The sequence below is a fragment of the Cebus imitator genome, unplaced genomic scaffold (assembly GCF_001604975.1).
Source record: "Cebus imitator isolate Cc_AM_T3 unplaced genomic scaffold, Cebus_imitator-1.0 Scaffold260, whole genome shotgun sequence".
Classification (NCBI taxonomy): domain Eukaryota; kingdom Metazoa; phylum Chordata; class Mammalia; order Primates; family Cebidae; genus Cebus; species Cebus imitator.
This window is the reverse complement of record NW_016107575.1, coordinates 487,767-504,982: the sequence shown is the minus strand read 5'-3', so window position 1 is coordinate 504,982 and position 17,216 is coordinate 487,767. Positions and strand designations below refer to the sequence as shown.

The window sequence follows — 17,216 nt, the reverse complement described above, 5'->3', positions numbered from 1 at the left end:
AAAAAAAAAAAAAAAAAAAAAAAAAAAAGAATAGCTATATAAAATCAATGAAAATTTTTGGCGGGGCATGGTGCCTTTTGCCTGTAATCCCAGCACTTTGAGAGGATGAGGCAGGCGGATTACCTGAGGTCAGGAGTTTGAGAGCAGCCTGGCCAACATGGTGAAACCCCGTCTCTACTAAAAATACAAATATTAGCCAAGTGTGATGGCATACACCTGTAATCCCAGCTACTTGGGAGGCTGCGGCATGAGAATCACTTGAACCCAGGAGATGGATGTTGCAGTGAGCCAAGACTGCACCACTGCACTCCAGCCTGGGTGACAGAGTCAGACACTGTCTCAAAAAAATAAAAAATAATAATAAAATCAATGAAAAATTTAAATATTAAAACAACTATAAATTGTTTACATATAAGCTACTGCCAACCTCCATTCCCCAGGCATCAAAACTTAGTTTTAGTACCAAAGATTAGAATAGTTTTTTCAATGTTTATATCTTTTCAAACTTGTTCTTGTTGGTAAAAAGTTGTAATGAGCAAAATGCTTAATAAACCAATCTACAAATTTCATCTAAAACACTGAGTGTCTAAGATGACAAAGGCTTCTACTTATTAACAAATATAATACTATTAAATATGTCATTAATATTTATCAACACCATACTATATTAAACTCAGGTAAGTTGAATTAGTTAATGGTAAGTATATATTTCTCAAAATAGACAGTCATACTGTGACACCAGTTCCCTTCTTAGGTTTAATTTAACGTACCCCAGTTGTTTGGGTACTTTTTTCCTTGGCTTCTTCTCCTTTTCCCCTTCGTCTTTCCGCTTCCGCTTCTTCATCTCGATATCATCTTCTTTTATTTTGGGAACCTGTGAAATTATAAAAGAATGTATCATTTATGTAAGTATCAATGCTTTACTCTTTGATGTTAGCAATCCAGCATCAACAGTGGGTTTTCTCAAATGTCAGTGTGCATTACAATCACTTGTTATAAATGCAGATCCTTGGGGTTCAAGAGCACTTTCACCTCTGGTTTCCATTCAGTTATCTGGGTTAGGACCTTATAATTTGCATTTTAAACAAGCATTCTGGTAATTCTGGTACAAGTAAGTCTTTGGACCACACTTCAAGAAACACTTATCTAAGGACACTGTATCCTTCCCAAAGACAATGTTCCCAAAGACAAATTCTATAGATTTTGTTACAAATCACATCTTAGGAAAGGTAACAGCTATTAGTCATTTCTACAGCAAGTCTTAACAGTAAATTGTTAGCCCACATTTGTAGAGTTTTAAAAGAAAATACAACTTTATGATGTAAATACTAATATCCCCATATCTACATTTTTTTTTTTTTCCCGAGCTAGCTGAGATTTTATTTTGGACCAAAAAAAAGCAATTGAATTGTTTTGCAGCTGGAGGCATGGGCAAGGGTGGTCCCCAGGCAGTAAACTCCGCGTGGGTGGGCTGCGGGCTAGGGCTGAGTGTCTGGTGGGTCTCCTGTTCCCTGTGCTCCCCTGCACAGCGGCCTCCCTCCCGGGCTCTGGGGCAGCCTCAGGAAGGGCAGGCTGGGAGAGGCTGTTGCAGCTGTTCATTTGGGCAGGACGTCAGAGGACTCAGACACCAGCCTCCCATCGAGGGTCTCAATCTTCTTCACAACCATAGCCTTGGGGGAGCTGGTGCGGCTGAGGGAGGCGGAGCCCGCGCCTGAGCCAAAGCTGCAGCCCAGGCCATAGCTGAGGTCCGGGCTTGTGAGGCCCCCATAGGCAGAGTTCAGACCACCTGCATAGCCGCTGGTGGTCTTCGTGTGGATACTCATGTTCCGCATCCGGGCCTCCAGCCGGCTCTCCTCACCCTCCAGTAGCTTGCGGTAGGTGGCGATCTCGATGTCCAGGGCCAGTTTGACATTCATCAGCTCCTGGTACTCACGCAGCTGCCATGCCACGTCCTGCCTGGCCCGCTGCAGGACGTTCTCCAGCTCCTGCTGCTTGGCATAAGCATCCTTAAGTGCCCGGTCCCCGCGCTGCTCAGCATCTAAAATGGCGGCCTCCAGGGAAGCCCTCTGGCCTTTGAGGCCCTCGATCTCAGCTTGAAGCCGGCTGATGTTCCGGTTCATCTTGGAGATCTCAGTCTTCGTACGCCACAGGTCCCCGTGCTTCCCAGCTAGCGTCTGCAGCTCCTCATACTTGATCTGGTATACGCTCTCCGCCTCAGCCTGGCTGCGATTGGTGATCTCCTGTACTGCGCCTTGACCTCAGCGATGATGCTGTCCATGTCCAGGGAGCGGCTGTTGTCCACGGACAGCACCACAGATGTGTCTGAGATCTGGGACTGCAGCTCCCGGACCTCTTCTTCATACAGCTGCCTGAGGAAGTTGATTTCGTCAGTCAGCCTGGGTCAGTCAGTCCTTCCAGGCGAGATCCTTCTTGATGAGGACAAATTCATTCTCCATCTCTGTACGCTTATTGATCTCATCCTCATACTTGTTCTTGAAGTCCTCCACCAGCCCCTGCATGTTGCCAAGCTCTGCCTCCAGCTTCAGCTTCTCCTGGCCCAGAGTCTCCAGCTGCCGCCTCAGGTTGTTGATGTAGCTCTCAAACATGTTGTCCATGTTGCTCCGAGCCATTTTCTGCTGCTGCAGGAGGCTCCACTTGGTCTCCAGCATCTAGTTCTGCTGCTCCAGGAACCGCACCTTGTCGATGAAGGAAGCAAACTTGTTGTTGAGGGTCTTGATCTGCTCCTTCTCCTGGGTACACACGGCCTGGATGTTGGGGTCCACATCTAGCTTAATGGGGTTCAGCAGGCTCTGGCTGATGGTGACAGTGGTGATACCTCCCATGCCTATGCCGCTGGCCCCAGCATAGCCTGCACCCAGGCCACCGTGGAAGCCACTGCTGCTCACTCAGGAGAAGCTCGAGAAGCTCAAGCGGGCACTGGGCCCACTCGTGAAGGAGCGGCTGCTGAAGGCCCGGGGGCCAGAGGTGGACACCCTGTAGGACTTCTGGGTCACCCTGATGGACATGGTGGAGGCAGGCGGGCTGAACCAGGGAGAGATTCCAGCAGGAGCAGAGAAGCTGCTTCTTTCATAACTACATAATTTAATCTTAAATCATGTAACTAGCTGTATATTCATGAAACAATGGTTTGTATTTTACTTTTCCTTACATTCACACTCATAACACAAGTAACATTCAAAAACATATCCTATTAAATGAACATTCTCATTACTCTTGCAATGTTCGATAAACTCACTTTGGGTGGCTTGTGCTTTTGGTTGTCTGTAGTATCATCTTCTTCAGTATCTGAAGCTTGGCGAAACTGCAGAGTGCCAGTGTTGATATAAAAGCCTCCATATTTTGTTGTTAGAGAAGCGGGAACTAATTCATCATACTAGGTAAGAAAAAAAAGTTTCAGCTATATCCTATTGTCTTTAACTCTATAAATGTCAAAGAAATTCATTCACCACAGCAGCATCTCCCTTAAATCCTAGTTGCAACAGACTGCAATGAATATTTCGTATAAATTTAGAAAGTTAATATCTGGAATAAAAATTCGCTCTGATAATTTGGTATATACATATATGAAAAAAACTTCCAAAATAATGAAATAAATTCTAAATATATCACCTGCTAAGAAACATTTAAGGATAACTGCTATTACTACTTTTTTTTCCTTCCCACTGCTAGTTTTCTTAATGACAAATGGTTCTGCTGAGAAATCAGGTTAAAAAAGAGGACTAAGTGTCCAGATAAGGAGTAAATTTCACTTCCCACCATAAGGAGGTTTTATAAAGAATAAAAAACTTTTTTCTATCTTAGCCCTATACTTTTAAGTGGAGAAAATCTTAAAGACATTTAATTTAGGCCAGGCATGATGGCTCACGCCTGTAATCCCAGCACTTGGGGAGGCTGAGGCAGGTGGATTACAAGGTCAAGAGTTCAAGATCAGACTGGCCAATATAGTGAAACCTTATTTCTACTAAAAATACAAAAAAAAAAAAAAAAAAAAAATTAGATGGGCGTGGTGGTGGTAATCCCAGCTACTTGGGAGACTGAGGGAGGATAATTGCTTGAGCCCAGGAGGCAGAGGTTGCAGTGAGCTGAGATTGCACCCCTGCACTCCAGCCCCAGTGACAGTGTGAGACTCCAAAGATTTAATGACTGCTCTGGTGAGTTTCAGACTTGTGTGGGGCCTGCAGCCTCTTTGTTTTGGCCAATTTCTCCCTTTTAGAAAAAGAGTATTTACTCAATGCCTGTACCCCTATTGTCTCTTGGAAGTAACCGACTCATTTTTTATTTTACAGGGTCATAGGTTGAAGCAACTTGCCTTGTCTCAAATGAAACTTTGAACTTGGATTTTTGAGTTAATGTTGGAATGAGTTAAGGCTTTGGGGGACTGTTGAGAAGGGATGATGGTGTTTTGAAAAGTGAGAGGATGTGAGATTTGGGAGGGGCCAGGGTGGAATGATTTGGTTTGGCTCTGTGTCTTCACGCAAATCTCATGTTGAATTGTACTTCCCAGTGTGGGAGAAGGGGCCTCAGGGGTGGTGACTGGATCCACTGGCTGATCTCATGATAGATGATCTCTTATGAGATCTGGTTGTTGTAAAGTGTGTGGCACCTGCCCCTTTGCTCTCTCTTCCTCTTTTTTAAACTAATTTATTTATTTTTTATTTTTTGCTGGGGATGTCACTTTATTTGAATTTGGTTCATGGAGTGGGGGTCTCAGAGCAAACTGGAGGGCCTTGCACAGGCAACTGGGCCCAGCCAGCTGGGCTCCCGACCCAGGACCTTGTTCTGGCCTGTCCTCCCAAAGCATAGCAGGCACCTTCTTCCCCTTCTCCAGAGGGGTCCCCTCCACCCCACAGGAGCTATGGCCAGGCCCCGCAGTCCTGGGGAAGGAGGAAGGGTCCTACCAGTAGACACTAAGGCACAGTACGGCCCGCGGTCATAACGGCTCTTCTGGAGGTGGCATCTGCTGGGGCTTGTGGCTGGCCGGGGGCTCCACACAACCGCTGACCATCCAAAAGTAGTTTGGGGCCGGGCGCGGTAGCTCAAGCCTGTAATCCCAGCTCTTTGGGAGGCCGAGGCGGGTGGATCACGAGGTCAAGAGATCGAGACCATCCTGGTCAACATGGTGAAACCCTGTCTCTACTAAAAATACAAAAAATTAGCTGGGCATGGTNTCTAACTAGTCTTTAACAAAGTCAGATTTTTAGGAAAACCTCTTTGCCATGGGCAAAGAAGACACATGTCCTATTAGTTACTGTAACAATGTTAAGGCTAAGTACAAAAGTTGTGACTTTCAACTGTATCCTTTTAAATTATGTGGAGAATAGAAAAAGGAAGAGGGACCCATTTAATCACCCTGAATTAAACTGAAATAAAATTAGTGAAGAAACCTAAAAGAAAAAAATGAACTACTTTCTTATTGTTGTACTTAATACACTACCAGAAAGATCTACTATAAAGATCTACACTATTATAAAGATCTAACAGAAAAGGGGCAGTACCATAGGCAAATAAAGGAGTGATACAAGGAGTGAAGAATTAAAAGTGAAAAGAGTGTAATAAAATTTTTTTTTTCTTTTTTGAGACAGAGTTTCGCTTTTGTTGCCCAGGCTGGAATGCAATGGCGTGATCTCGGCTCACTGCAACCTCCTCCTCCCGGGTTCAAGTGATTCTCCTGCCTCAACCTCTGAGTAGCTGGGATTACAGGCATGCATCACCACACCCGGCTAATTTTTTGCTTTTAGTAAAGATGGGGTTTCTCCATGTTGGTCAGGCTGGTCTCAAACTCCAACCTCAGGTGATCTGTCCACCTCAGCCTCCCAAAGTGCTGGGATTACAGGCGTGAGCCACTGCACCCAGCAGACTGTAATAATTTTGAAAAGTGTAATGTAATAAGATAAAAACCCCTGTACTCTTTGCCTACATTGTTTTTTGCACAATGCTTTAGAATTTTCAATGCTTCTTCATATAAGTATTTCATTTGGTCCTCATGATACCCTTGTGAGGTAAGAAAGGCAAATATTACTCTCACGTTAAAAATGAAAGCCAGGTAAGTACCTTACCAAAGCAATTATATATATATATATATATATATATATATATATATATATGTTTTAGCAAAGTCACTGGCTGCCTCCAACCCATCCACGATACCAAGCTGCTTCACGTGGGAGTGAAACACATTCATCACCAGGTATACAGGGCAATTCTGATGTGCTCAAAGTCTTTTTCTTATGTAGTATTCTGCTGAGCTTTTCCTATCAGAACACTCTGCAGGAGAATAAACTTTTTATGAATATTTAGTTCGGCCATTTAAGCAGAACATATTAAGAAGTAACACACTGAACTTAAGAATCAAAAGGTCTGGATTTAGATTCTTTGCCCATGACTAGCTACTGTGACCCAGGGAAAATCACTTAATATCAGTTTTGAAGAGTTATAAAACAGGGACAATATTACTTCACAAAGTTCCAGTGAAATTTAAGAGAGACCATCTAAATAAAAGTGTCATTTATGCCTGGTATCATTATTTATTTATAAGCAATAACATTTTCTTTCAGATCTTTTACAATTTGGTAGCATAAATATGAGACTAAAAATAATCTTCAAAAGCATTTATTTTTAGTAATTAGTACATGATTCAGAATATATCAAATAATATGCCAACACTGAAAGCTTACTGGCAATACAATAAATGAAAAGAACAAGAATCATTTGGTTCGACCATAGTTGTTAATGTCTGAATTATCTCATAAAAACAACTAAACAGCCGGGTGCGGTGGCTCAAGCCTGTAATCCCAGCACTTTGGGAGGCCGAGGTGGGTGGATCACGAGGTCAAGAGATCAAGACCATCCTGGTCAACATGGTGAAACCCCGTCTCTACTAAAAATACAAAAAATTAGCTGGGCATGGTGGTGCGTGCCTGTAATCGCAGCTACTCAGGAGGCTGAGGCAGGAGAATTGCCTGAACCCAGGAGGCGGAGGTTGCGGTGAGCCGAGATCGCGCCATTGCACTCCAGCCTGGGTAACATGAGTGAAACTCCGTCTCAAAAAAAAAACAACTAAACAGTATGTCAAGGGCAAAGATACTAAGTTACTTTGTAAGTCAATCAACCTGCATTTCAGTTCAATTTCTTCTTATAAAACAGGACCTTGTTCAGAAACTAGTTGTATGACTAAACAATTTATATCTACAAAATTTATCTTAACTTATTAAAACAATAGCTTTCAACTTTTCTTCACCACAACCGAAGCGGAAAATACATTACACATCAAAATCTAGCATACACATACACACCCAATAAAACTGTATAGTCTACCAATAACATACCGATAGTTTTTATTCTATTTAATTTTCTTTAAAAATACCGGTCACACCCTTTAAGTTTATACGTAATCCAATTATGAGTTACAAAAGTCAGCCTGAAAATATCCTAAATGTTACAAAAGGAAATATTAAAAATGCTATTTATAAAAGTTACATACTATATCATTTTCTCTATTAGACATTCTGGAAAAAGTAAAACTATGAAGGACAGTTAAGACCAGTAGTTGCCAGTAATTAGGAGGGAGGGAGGAATGAATAGGCAGAGCACAGGAGATTTTGAGGGAAGTGATACTACACTTCTGCGTGATGCTACCATGGTAGATATATGTCGTTATTCACTTGTCCAAACTCACAAAGTGTATAAGCCCAAGAATGAACCCTAATGTGAACTATGAACTTCGGTGACAATGATGTGTCACAATGTTGGCTCATCAACTATAACAAATGTACTACTGTAGTACAGGATGCTGAGAGTGGGGAAGGTGGCGTGTGTGCAGGGGCAAGGTGTTCATGGAAACTGTACTTTCTGCTCAGTTTTGCTGTGACTCTAAAACTGCTCTAAAAAAAATAAAGTTTATTAATTTAAAAAAGCTACTTATGTAAGTGTGAGTACATGTGATGCCCATTTACATATGGCTAAATTCCTTCTTGGTTATTTAGAATTCAAAAAGTACACATAATGTTAATACTTCTACTGATGCTTTGCACCTGCTTCATGTTCTTCAGCTAGTTTACATTCATTACCTTATTTAAGGCACAATTAATTCTGTGGGGTAAGCAAGTCATAGCAGAGAAAACCGGGTGTGCTAAAAGACTCACTCCTGGCTACACAGCAAATTAGAAACTGAATTAAGATAATAATCTAGGCTTCTGCACTGAGTTACAAATCAAGGTCAAGACTCTGAAAAACATTCCATGCCCTGATTTATTGGGAATAGGAAGGCCACTGGCAATATGTTACTTACACAGACCAAGATGCCTAGCATGGTAACTAAGTTTATGTCGGGACACCAGAAGTAACTTAGGAGTTTGACAGAGTATCCAATGTGCCTCATGTTGAAGTCCTTACTGTCACTCTCCTACCTTTATATGCTCTGTCATCAACTTTATAAGCAACCACGGTAGCAACAGGAAAAAAGACAAACTATACAATTTGTGGGTAGGGTAATAGTCACCTAGCATCACTTTCTGTATATCCTTAGTAATTACTGCACATTGCAGAGGATATCATAATCTCAGGGATTATATTACTCTAGTACACGGACAAGAATGGAAGAACATACACCTTCTCTACTGCAAAACATGACTTGTTGTCTTTTCATTTGCTATGTAATCAAGGGGCTGCTTCAGTCCTTAAATGCACTCCTAAATTCTTCTTCCTTTTATAAGAGAAAGGAGATTCCAGGGGAAAAGCTGTAGGGCTCAATCAAAACAGACTGGTGATAAAGGCTGGCATTCAATGCACCATCCTGGTAATAAGGCATGGCAGAAATAAAAAATTAAATAGATATTATAGATGTCTGCCAGATTAATTTCAACCCATAGCACCAATCTTTAAGACTGCATGGTTCTTACTTCGGAAGTCATTTTGAAACACACCTGCCCACGTTTGGGAATATCAATAAAAATCAAGATGCAAATAAATAAAAATCAAGATGCAAATAAATTTGACCAACAAATTCCACTGTTAGAAATTTATCCTATCAGGCCGGGCGCGGTGGCTCAAGCCTGTAATCCCAGCTACTCAGGAGGCTGGGGCAGGAGAATTGCCTGAACCCGGGAGGCGGAGGTTGTGGTGAGCCAAGATCGTGCCATTGCACTCCAGCCTGGGTAACAAGAGCGAACCTCTGTCTCAAAAAAAAAAAAAAAAAAAGAAATTTATCCTAGATAAATTATGTAATTTAGGTATATTCGCTAACAGCCATTAAAAGGATTATATCTATGTACTAATATATACGTATCACTGAAATTTCTGGACAACTACATAAGAAGATTTTTAGTATTTACCTCTCAGAAGGGGGCCCCTTTGGGTACTTTACCTTCTACTTCATAACTAACTTGTACTTTATTGTTGTTTTACCATAAGCATATGTTAATCTTATAATTTAAAAATGGGCACACTAAAATCTCTGTAGGCCTTGCCTCTAGAAATCCTAATTCCTTAAGTCTGAGTTAAGAAGTATTAGTATTTTCACCCCTGACTGAGAACCATTATCTTAACATAATGTTTTTCAGCATTTGACTTTCCTTTTCACTTTTTTTAAAAAACTTATTTTGGTTCTCAGTTTGGACAAGGGGTGATGATGAAGTCAAAGCTATAATTACACATCTGAAAATGAGCAACTATTAGAGAATCCCAAGAGATTCTTTCCAGAGCTGGAAAGGAGCAGAGCATATGAAAATAAAGACATTGTACAGAGCCAGCAAATCATGAGACACACTGGCCAAATCCAGCCCACTAGCTTCTTTTCATACAGCGTCCAAGCTAGGAATGGATTTTACATTTTTTAAATGATTGGGGAAAAAAATAAAAAGAAAATTACTATTTCATGACACACAAAAATTATATGAAATTTAAATTTCACAGACCATAAAGTTTCATTGTAAATGCAGCCATGCTAATCCATTTAGGTATTATCTATGGCTGCTCTCATGCTACAATGGCAAAGTTGTGTAGTTGTGACAGAAACCATAAGGTTCACAAAGTCTAAAACAGTCACTATGTGGCCTTTCACAGAAAAAAATTTGATAAAACTAGGTCTAGTTTAATAGTGTAATAACAACTCACCATATAGAAACCCAATATTACAAAATTCTAAATGTGTAGTATTCTTAAAAATAAAAAATAAAAAAGGTAAATCTTTAAGTAGTGAACATGGCTTTAGAAAGCACAAATAGAAACATTCACTGAACTATTTAAGTTACTTTACCCTTGACTTCTACTATCCCATACAAACAATGAATTTGCTGCTATATTAAAGATACATTACTCACAGCCTCTGAGTTATCAATAAATGGATCTGTCTCATCATAGCCAAAGCCTATATCAATTAAATCTTGTAGCCGATCCTTCCGGTGTTTACGGGGTTTCCCACCCTGCAAAGAACAGATACGTTAGACTGATTTAGCACTCATGCTGTTTCCATAAAGTTAAAAAAGACCTGTTAGAAGAATTCAAACAATTTTGTAGATAATCCCCCTCTCCAAGAGGTTTAAGTCCTCCCACACCTTGAGTGCAAGTTGCACTTAGTGACTTGTTCCAAAGAGTATGAAAAGGGGAGGGACAGAGTAACTTCCTGGTGGGAAACCCGGCCACACTTCCTCTCTAAGTGATCACAGTCAACAGCAACAGAGATACATCATATTGACTCCATGTATCCTTGATCTGTGATGAAAACTGCACTTCGCCTCTGTGATCTTCTCAAAAGCCTACAACCCCAGCCTAACCCAGAGAAAACCATCAGACAAAACCAAATTCAAGGGCATTCTACGAAATGAGTGACCGGTGTTCTTCAAAGTTGTCAACATTATCAAAAACAATGAAAATCTGGAAAACTGCCACGGTACAGATTAACCTAAGGAGAAATAATGACTAAGTGTAATATGCTAACCTGGCTGAGATTCAGGAACAGAAAAAAGACATTTGAGGAAAAAGTAGTAAAATCCAAATAAAATGTGGACTTGAATGGTAGTGTGCCAATGCTGGCTCCTTAGCTGTAACAAATGTACCATATGAATGTAAGACGTTAACAACAGGGGAAAGTGGATGAAGGCTGTACGAGAACTCTCTGTATTATCTTTGTAACTTTCCTGTAAACCTAAAATTATGCTTAAAATTATTTTATTTATTTATTTTTTTTTAAGATAGGGTCTTGCTCTATTGCCCAGGCTGCACTGCAGTGGCATGATCATGGCTCACTACACATTTGTTTTTTCCGATTGGGTCTCGCTCTGTTACTCAGGGTGGAGTGCAGTGGCATAATCATGGCTCACTGCAGCCTCAACCTCCTGGGCTCAAATGAACCTCCTGCCTCAGTCTCCTGAGTAATTGGAACTACAGGTGCATGTCACAAAGCCCTGCTAATTTTTAATTTTTTTTTGTAGAGACAGCCTCTCCCTATGTTGTCCAGGCTGGTCTTGAACTCCTGGGCTCAAGCAATCCTCCTGCCTCAGCTTCCCAAAGTGCTGAGATTATAAGTGTGAGTCACTGGGTCCAGCCTAAAAGTATTTGTTTCAATAATCAGACTTACACTCGCAGACATACAAGACAATGAAAAATGAGTGCATGTAAAAACTGAAATGAGTGTGTGAAATCTGAGTTAAGGTCTATTATCTAGTTAACTGTATTATGCCAATGTCAATTTCCTAGTTTTGATAACTGTAGATATGTAAGATACTACTACTGGGAGAAGCTGGGTCCAATGGGTACACGGGACTTCTCTGTAGTATATTTGCAACTTTTTGTGAGTCTATAATTCTTTTTTTTGATACAGGGTCTGGGCTGGGTGTAGTGGCTCACGCCTGTAATCCCAGCACTTTGGGAAGTCGAGGCAGGCAGATCACTTGAGGCCAGGAGTTTGAGACCAGCCTGGCTAAAATGGCGAAACCCCGTCTATACTAAAAATACAAAAATTAGTCAGGTGTGGTAGTGGGCATCTGTAGTCCTAGCTACTTGGGTGGCTGAGGCTCAAGAATTGCTTGAACTGGGGAGGCGGACGTTGCAGTGAGCTGAGATGGTGCCACTGCATTCCAGCCTAAACAACAAAGCAAGACTCTGTTTCCAAAAGAAAAAAATTACACAGGGTTTGGCTCTGTAGCCCAAACTGGAGTGCCATGGTAGGGTTACAGCTCACCTTGAACGCCTGGGCTCAAGAGATCCTCCTGCCTCACACTCCCAAGTAGCCAGGACTACAGATACAAGCTATGGTACCCAGCTTAAATTTTCTAAGCATCTTCTAATATTTCCCTGTCCCACGATTTTTTTGGCAGGGGAGTGGGGAAGAGGATGCTTAGAAAAAGATGGAGGAGAAGGACAGGTGCAGTGGCTCACATCTGTAATTTCAGCAATTTGGAAGGCGAAGGCAGGAGGACTGTGAGAGCCCAGGGGTTTGAGACTAGCCTGGGCAACAAAGTGAGACCTGTCTCTGCAAAAAAAAAAAAAATTTGTTTTTTAGATTAGCCAGGCATGGTGGCATGTGCCTGTGGTCCCTGCTACTTGAGATACTGAGGCAGGAGGAACCCAGAAGGTTGAGGCTTCAATGAGCCAAGTTCATGCCACTGTACTCCATCCTGGGTGACAGAATGAGACCCTATCTCAAAAAACAAAAGCAAAAACAAAACCAAGAAAACAATTAGCGCAAAGGATTCTGCCAACCAACATGCCACCACTAAGCCACAGTGAGCCTTATAGATAGCATGAGATGCAAGATGTAAATCTCTAGTCACCTCATTTGGTTTCAGCTCTAACACCACATATCTCTCAATGAAAAGTGGGATTCTAATGGTTAAAGTCGCAGTAACATGGCCCTTGAATAAAAGCAAATTGCTTCACCTTGCTTCAACGCAAAGAAACAGTGATCTGTTCCAGTGCTTGAGGGAAAAATGTTATGCCAGACTCATGAAAGACATTTCCAACATGGTGTCATTCCCTTACAAGTAACATGCAAAGGCAATTCTGACTAACTGCTATGTCTGTATTACGCAGTGATACTAAAAACGCCTAACTCCCACATAAGCTATGACTCCACTGTACGCTTTTCAGTGGACAAAACAACACGATTACTATACCAGCATCACCAAGAAAGGCACTGTGGTGCAAGATATAAGTAGTGGTTCCCATATTTTTGGATTTTACAAGTTAGGTAAAAGTTTCAAGAACAATTCTAGGAACCAACATAGGGTGGCAACATTTGCATTTTGCTAAATAAGGCCCCTGAGGGTATAATCCAAGAACAATGATAATCCTTCTCAAGAAATACCAGTTGGCAACCTTAAACAACATGCATACATGCACATACATACACACACACACACACACACACACACACGAATGTAAGATACATATACACATATATACATACAATACACATATGTGCTTAGATGCAAAATACGTATTAGATTGTCCTTATTTTTCCCATTTTGGCAGATCTGCAGAATGAGACCTTCACATTATGTTACAGAATTAACGGTGAGAATCAGAATTCAGGAAAAGGTAAGAGACATTCTATTGAGAAAAAGTTACACACAAGCACTTAAGGACATGAGGGATGATTTCACCCTAAATGAGAGAGAGAAGAAGAGATCTAAGATCTAAGAGACTAGTCCTGCCACATAGTGTGTTTAAAGTTATGGGAGTTAAAATAGATGAGGCAGGAATACAAGAATAAAAAGATTAATGGACAGCACTGTTCAGAAACCTACCCTAGTATATAAGAATTAAAGATGAAAAATGCAGCATTACAACCTAATGGAAAATGATCAAAAACAAATGAGGTTACAGTAAGATATCAATTTCCCCTATCAAATTACAAGCCTTTAAATTCTGAAAAGATGGAGAATAGGACTGCTCAAACATGGCTGATAAGAGTGTACTAATAAAACCCTTTTGGAAAGAAATCTGAAAGCATCTGCCAAGAGACTCTGCAATACTCTTATATTTTCTTCTTCTGCCTCTTATATGTTTTCTAAATTTTCTATGACGTATTACTGTCATAATAGAAATATGCTAAAATAACTTTTAAAACTCTTCATCTTATTTGATTCAATAATTCTACCTAGCTTGTTTTGAACCATTATTTAGAGTCAAAAATATCTGTTAAGAACTTATGCCACAGAAAGCAGTAAGTTAAAATAGCAGAAAGAATTTAAGTATAAAAAGTCCTTGTCTTCAAGTAACTTAAAACAAGATAATCTATTTAACAAATGTACTGAGGGCTTACCATATGCCAGCCTTCATGGATATTATAGTCATGCACAAACAGTTAAGTACAAAGAGAAGACAAAGATTAAACAAATGACTATAATAATTATAAATGGTAAAAAGGAAAAAGGTTGAAAGGAGACCTCTTCAACAGAAAACCTAATCAAGGCTTCTTACTAAGACATTCATACCCAGACAAGGACAAGTGGAGTCAAGCACTTGTGGAAGACATTGAAGGGATCAGCACAGGGAAGTAACTGACAAGATCAGTGTTTAACAAACTCACTCTGGCTACTGGCATGGGGAATTAACACAGTTGGGGAATAGAACATCTAGAAAGAAAAAAAATGCTCAGATTTACAAGAAATTCACAAGTTATCGGGCGCATAAAATATATATTTAAATACCAAGCAAGATCATGATGACAGCTACCATCCACTGAACGCTAACTTTGCATCAGATCCCATACTAAGTACAACCATCTATTATTTCACACTTGACAAATGGGAAAAACTAAGGCTCGAAAAGAACAAGTAACTTATCTAAGGTCACACAGAAAGTAGGTGAGCCAATCTTCAAATTCATGACTGACTAACTCCAATGGGCCATTCTATTAAAAATTCTATGTGAAAAGTTACAGAACCCATAGTGTCATTTTTTAGTTGAAAACACCTTACACTCAATAGACCAAAACTGAAATTAGTGTTCCCACTGTCATTTGTCTCCAAATTAGCTTCTCCCATTTGACATTCCCATTTTGCTCATCTTTGCGATTTTTCTGCCTTAAAACCAGTATTGGCTAAAATTAAAAGAGTGATGACATCAAATGCTAAAACGGACATGGAGCTATTGCTTCTCTCACACATCATTAGCAGGAATGCAAAATGATGTGGCTACTTTGAAAAATTGTTTGGTAGTTTCTTCTTCTTTTCTTTTAATGATCTCTCTCAGCAAATCAGATAGTTTCTTATTAAGCATACAGTTACCATGGGATCCAACAACCCCACTCTTACATGTACCCAAGAGAAATGCAAATGTGTATTCACACACAGACCTGTACTCTCATATTTATATCAGCTTGATTCACAGCAGCCAAAAACAGGAAACAACCCAACGGCCATCATCTGGTGGACAGATAAACAACTGTGGTACAGAATCCACAGTAGGAATACAGTGGATTACTATTCAGCAAAAAAAAAGGGACACATGCAAGACATGGAGGGATCTCAAAAGCACTATGCTAAGTAACAGTACCCAGATGCAGAAGATATGAGGTTCCATTTACAGGAAACCCTAGAAAACGCAAACACACACACAGCAAAAAAGCCTGGAGTCACAGGAACTAGATCAGAGGATACCAGGGGCTAAGTCTGGAGGGACAGGACTGTCTACAAAGGGAATTTTCTGGGATGATGCAATTGTTCTGTATCATGATTGTAGTAGTGGTTACAGGATTGTATGCATCTGTTAAAATCCATCAAACTATATGCTTAAAATGGATGAATTACATTTATTTAAGTTATACCTCAATAATGCTATTTCAAAAGTCTTTCATAATTTCTGCTTCCAAGTATCTCTCCCCATAAATCTTTGTTCCCATGATTAGTCACATTTACAGCTTCCTTTCCATTCTGTCAATGCTAGAATGCTAGCCTTTTTCACCTAAATATAATGAATGCCTTCATTAGCCTCTCTTCCCTCAAAAATTTTATTTTTTGAGATGAAGTCTCACTCTGTTGGCACCCAGGCTGTAGTATAGTGGCATGATCTCAGCTCACCCCAACCTCTGCTTTCCAGGTTGAAGTGATTCTCCTGCCTCAGCCTTCTGAGTAGCTGGGACTACAGGTATGCATTACCATGCTCAGCTAATTTTTGTATTTTTAGTAGAGGCGGGGTTTTACCATGTTGGCCAGGATGGTGTTGAACTACTGACCTGAGGTGATCCACCCGCCTTGGCCTCCCAAAGTGCTAGGATTACAGGCACAAGCCACTAAGCCCAGCCTCTTCCTTCAAATTTATCCTGCATAATTACCACTTAATATTTTTAAAATATCGTATTATTCCCCTGCTCAAAATGCTTTAGAAGCACTCCATCTATAAGAAAATAAATTGAGCCGGGCGTGGTGGCTCATGCCTTTAATCCCAGCACTTTGGGAGGCTGAGGCTGGCGGATCACAAGGTCAGAAGATCAAGACCATCCTGGCCAACATGTTGAAACCCAATCTCTACTAAAAATACAAAAATTAGCTGGGCGTGATGGTGCATGCCTATAGTCCCAGCTACTTGGGAGGCTGACACAGGAGAATCACTTGAACCAGGGAGTTGGAGGCTGCAGTGAGCCAAGCACTCCACTCCAGCCTGGTGACAGAGCAAGACTCTGTCTTAAAATAAATAAATAAATAAATAAAGATAACCCTTCATATGGCACCAGTTAAATGCCTTCTACATGTTGACTCAAACTAACTTTCCAATTTTTTTCTTACAATTTTCCAACATGAACATTTCACCCATTCAAACTGTCTACAAACTCTCCCCTCAATACACCTTCCTACCTTTCCTTTTGCTTTCTCCCCATCTGGGATAGTCTGCTGCTACTCATTTAATCCTCCCAGCTCTCACGCATCGGCCTACATTTTCAATCTTTTTCCAGGATGCTTTCTAATTAAAATCACAATGACAATGATCTTTTTCTGCTCTCCTAACATAATTCTTGTTTAGGCATAGCTGCCTATAAGATTTACCTAAGGATGAAACCCCGTCTCTACTAAAACTACAAAAAATTAGCTGGGCGGCCGGGCGCGGTGGCTCAAGCCTGTAATCCCAGCACTTTGGGAGGCCGAGGTGGGTGGATCACGAGGTCAAGAGATCAAGACCATCCTGGTCAACATGGTGAAACCCTGTCTCTACTAAAAATACAAAACATTAGCTGGGCATGGTGGCGTGTGCCTGTAATC

The 17,216-nt window shown here is 40.7% G+C and overlaps 1 protein-coding gene across 5 annotated transcripts in view; it reads right to left on the bottom strand.

The window, feature by feature from the left end:
* The window catches only part of UBN2 (ubinuclein 2), a 102,625-nt gene that overhangs the window by 69,259 nt on the left and 16,150 nt on the right, over positions 1-17,216 (bottom strand). For 4 of the 5 annotated variants that reach the window (XM_017499731.2, XM_017499726.2, XM_017499727.2 and 1 more), the window contains exons 3-5: positions 10,338-10,439; positions 3,257-3,394; positions 771-874 (exon numbers count right to left, since the gene is read on the bottom strand). In XM_017499731.2, coding sequence (XP_017355220.1) covers positions 771-874; positions 3,257-3,394; positions 10,338-10,439 — 344 coding nt within the window. The remainder of the gene's footprint in view (positions 1-770; positions 875-3,256; positions 3,395-10,337; positions 10,440-17,216) is intronic. The other variant, XM_017499729.2, reaches the window with a different exon arrangement.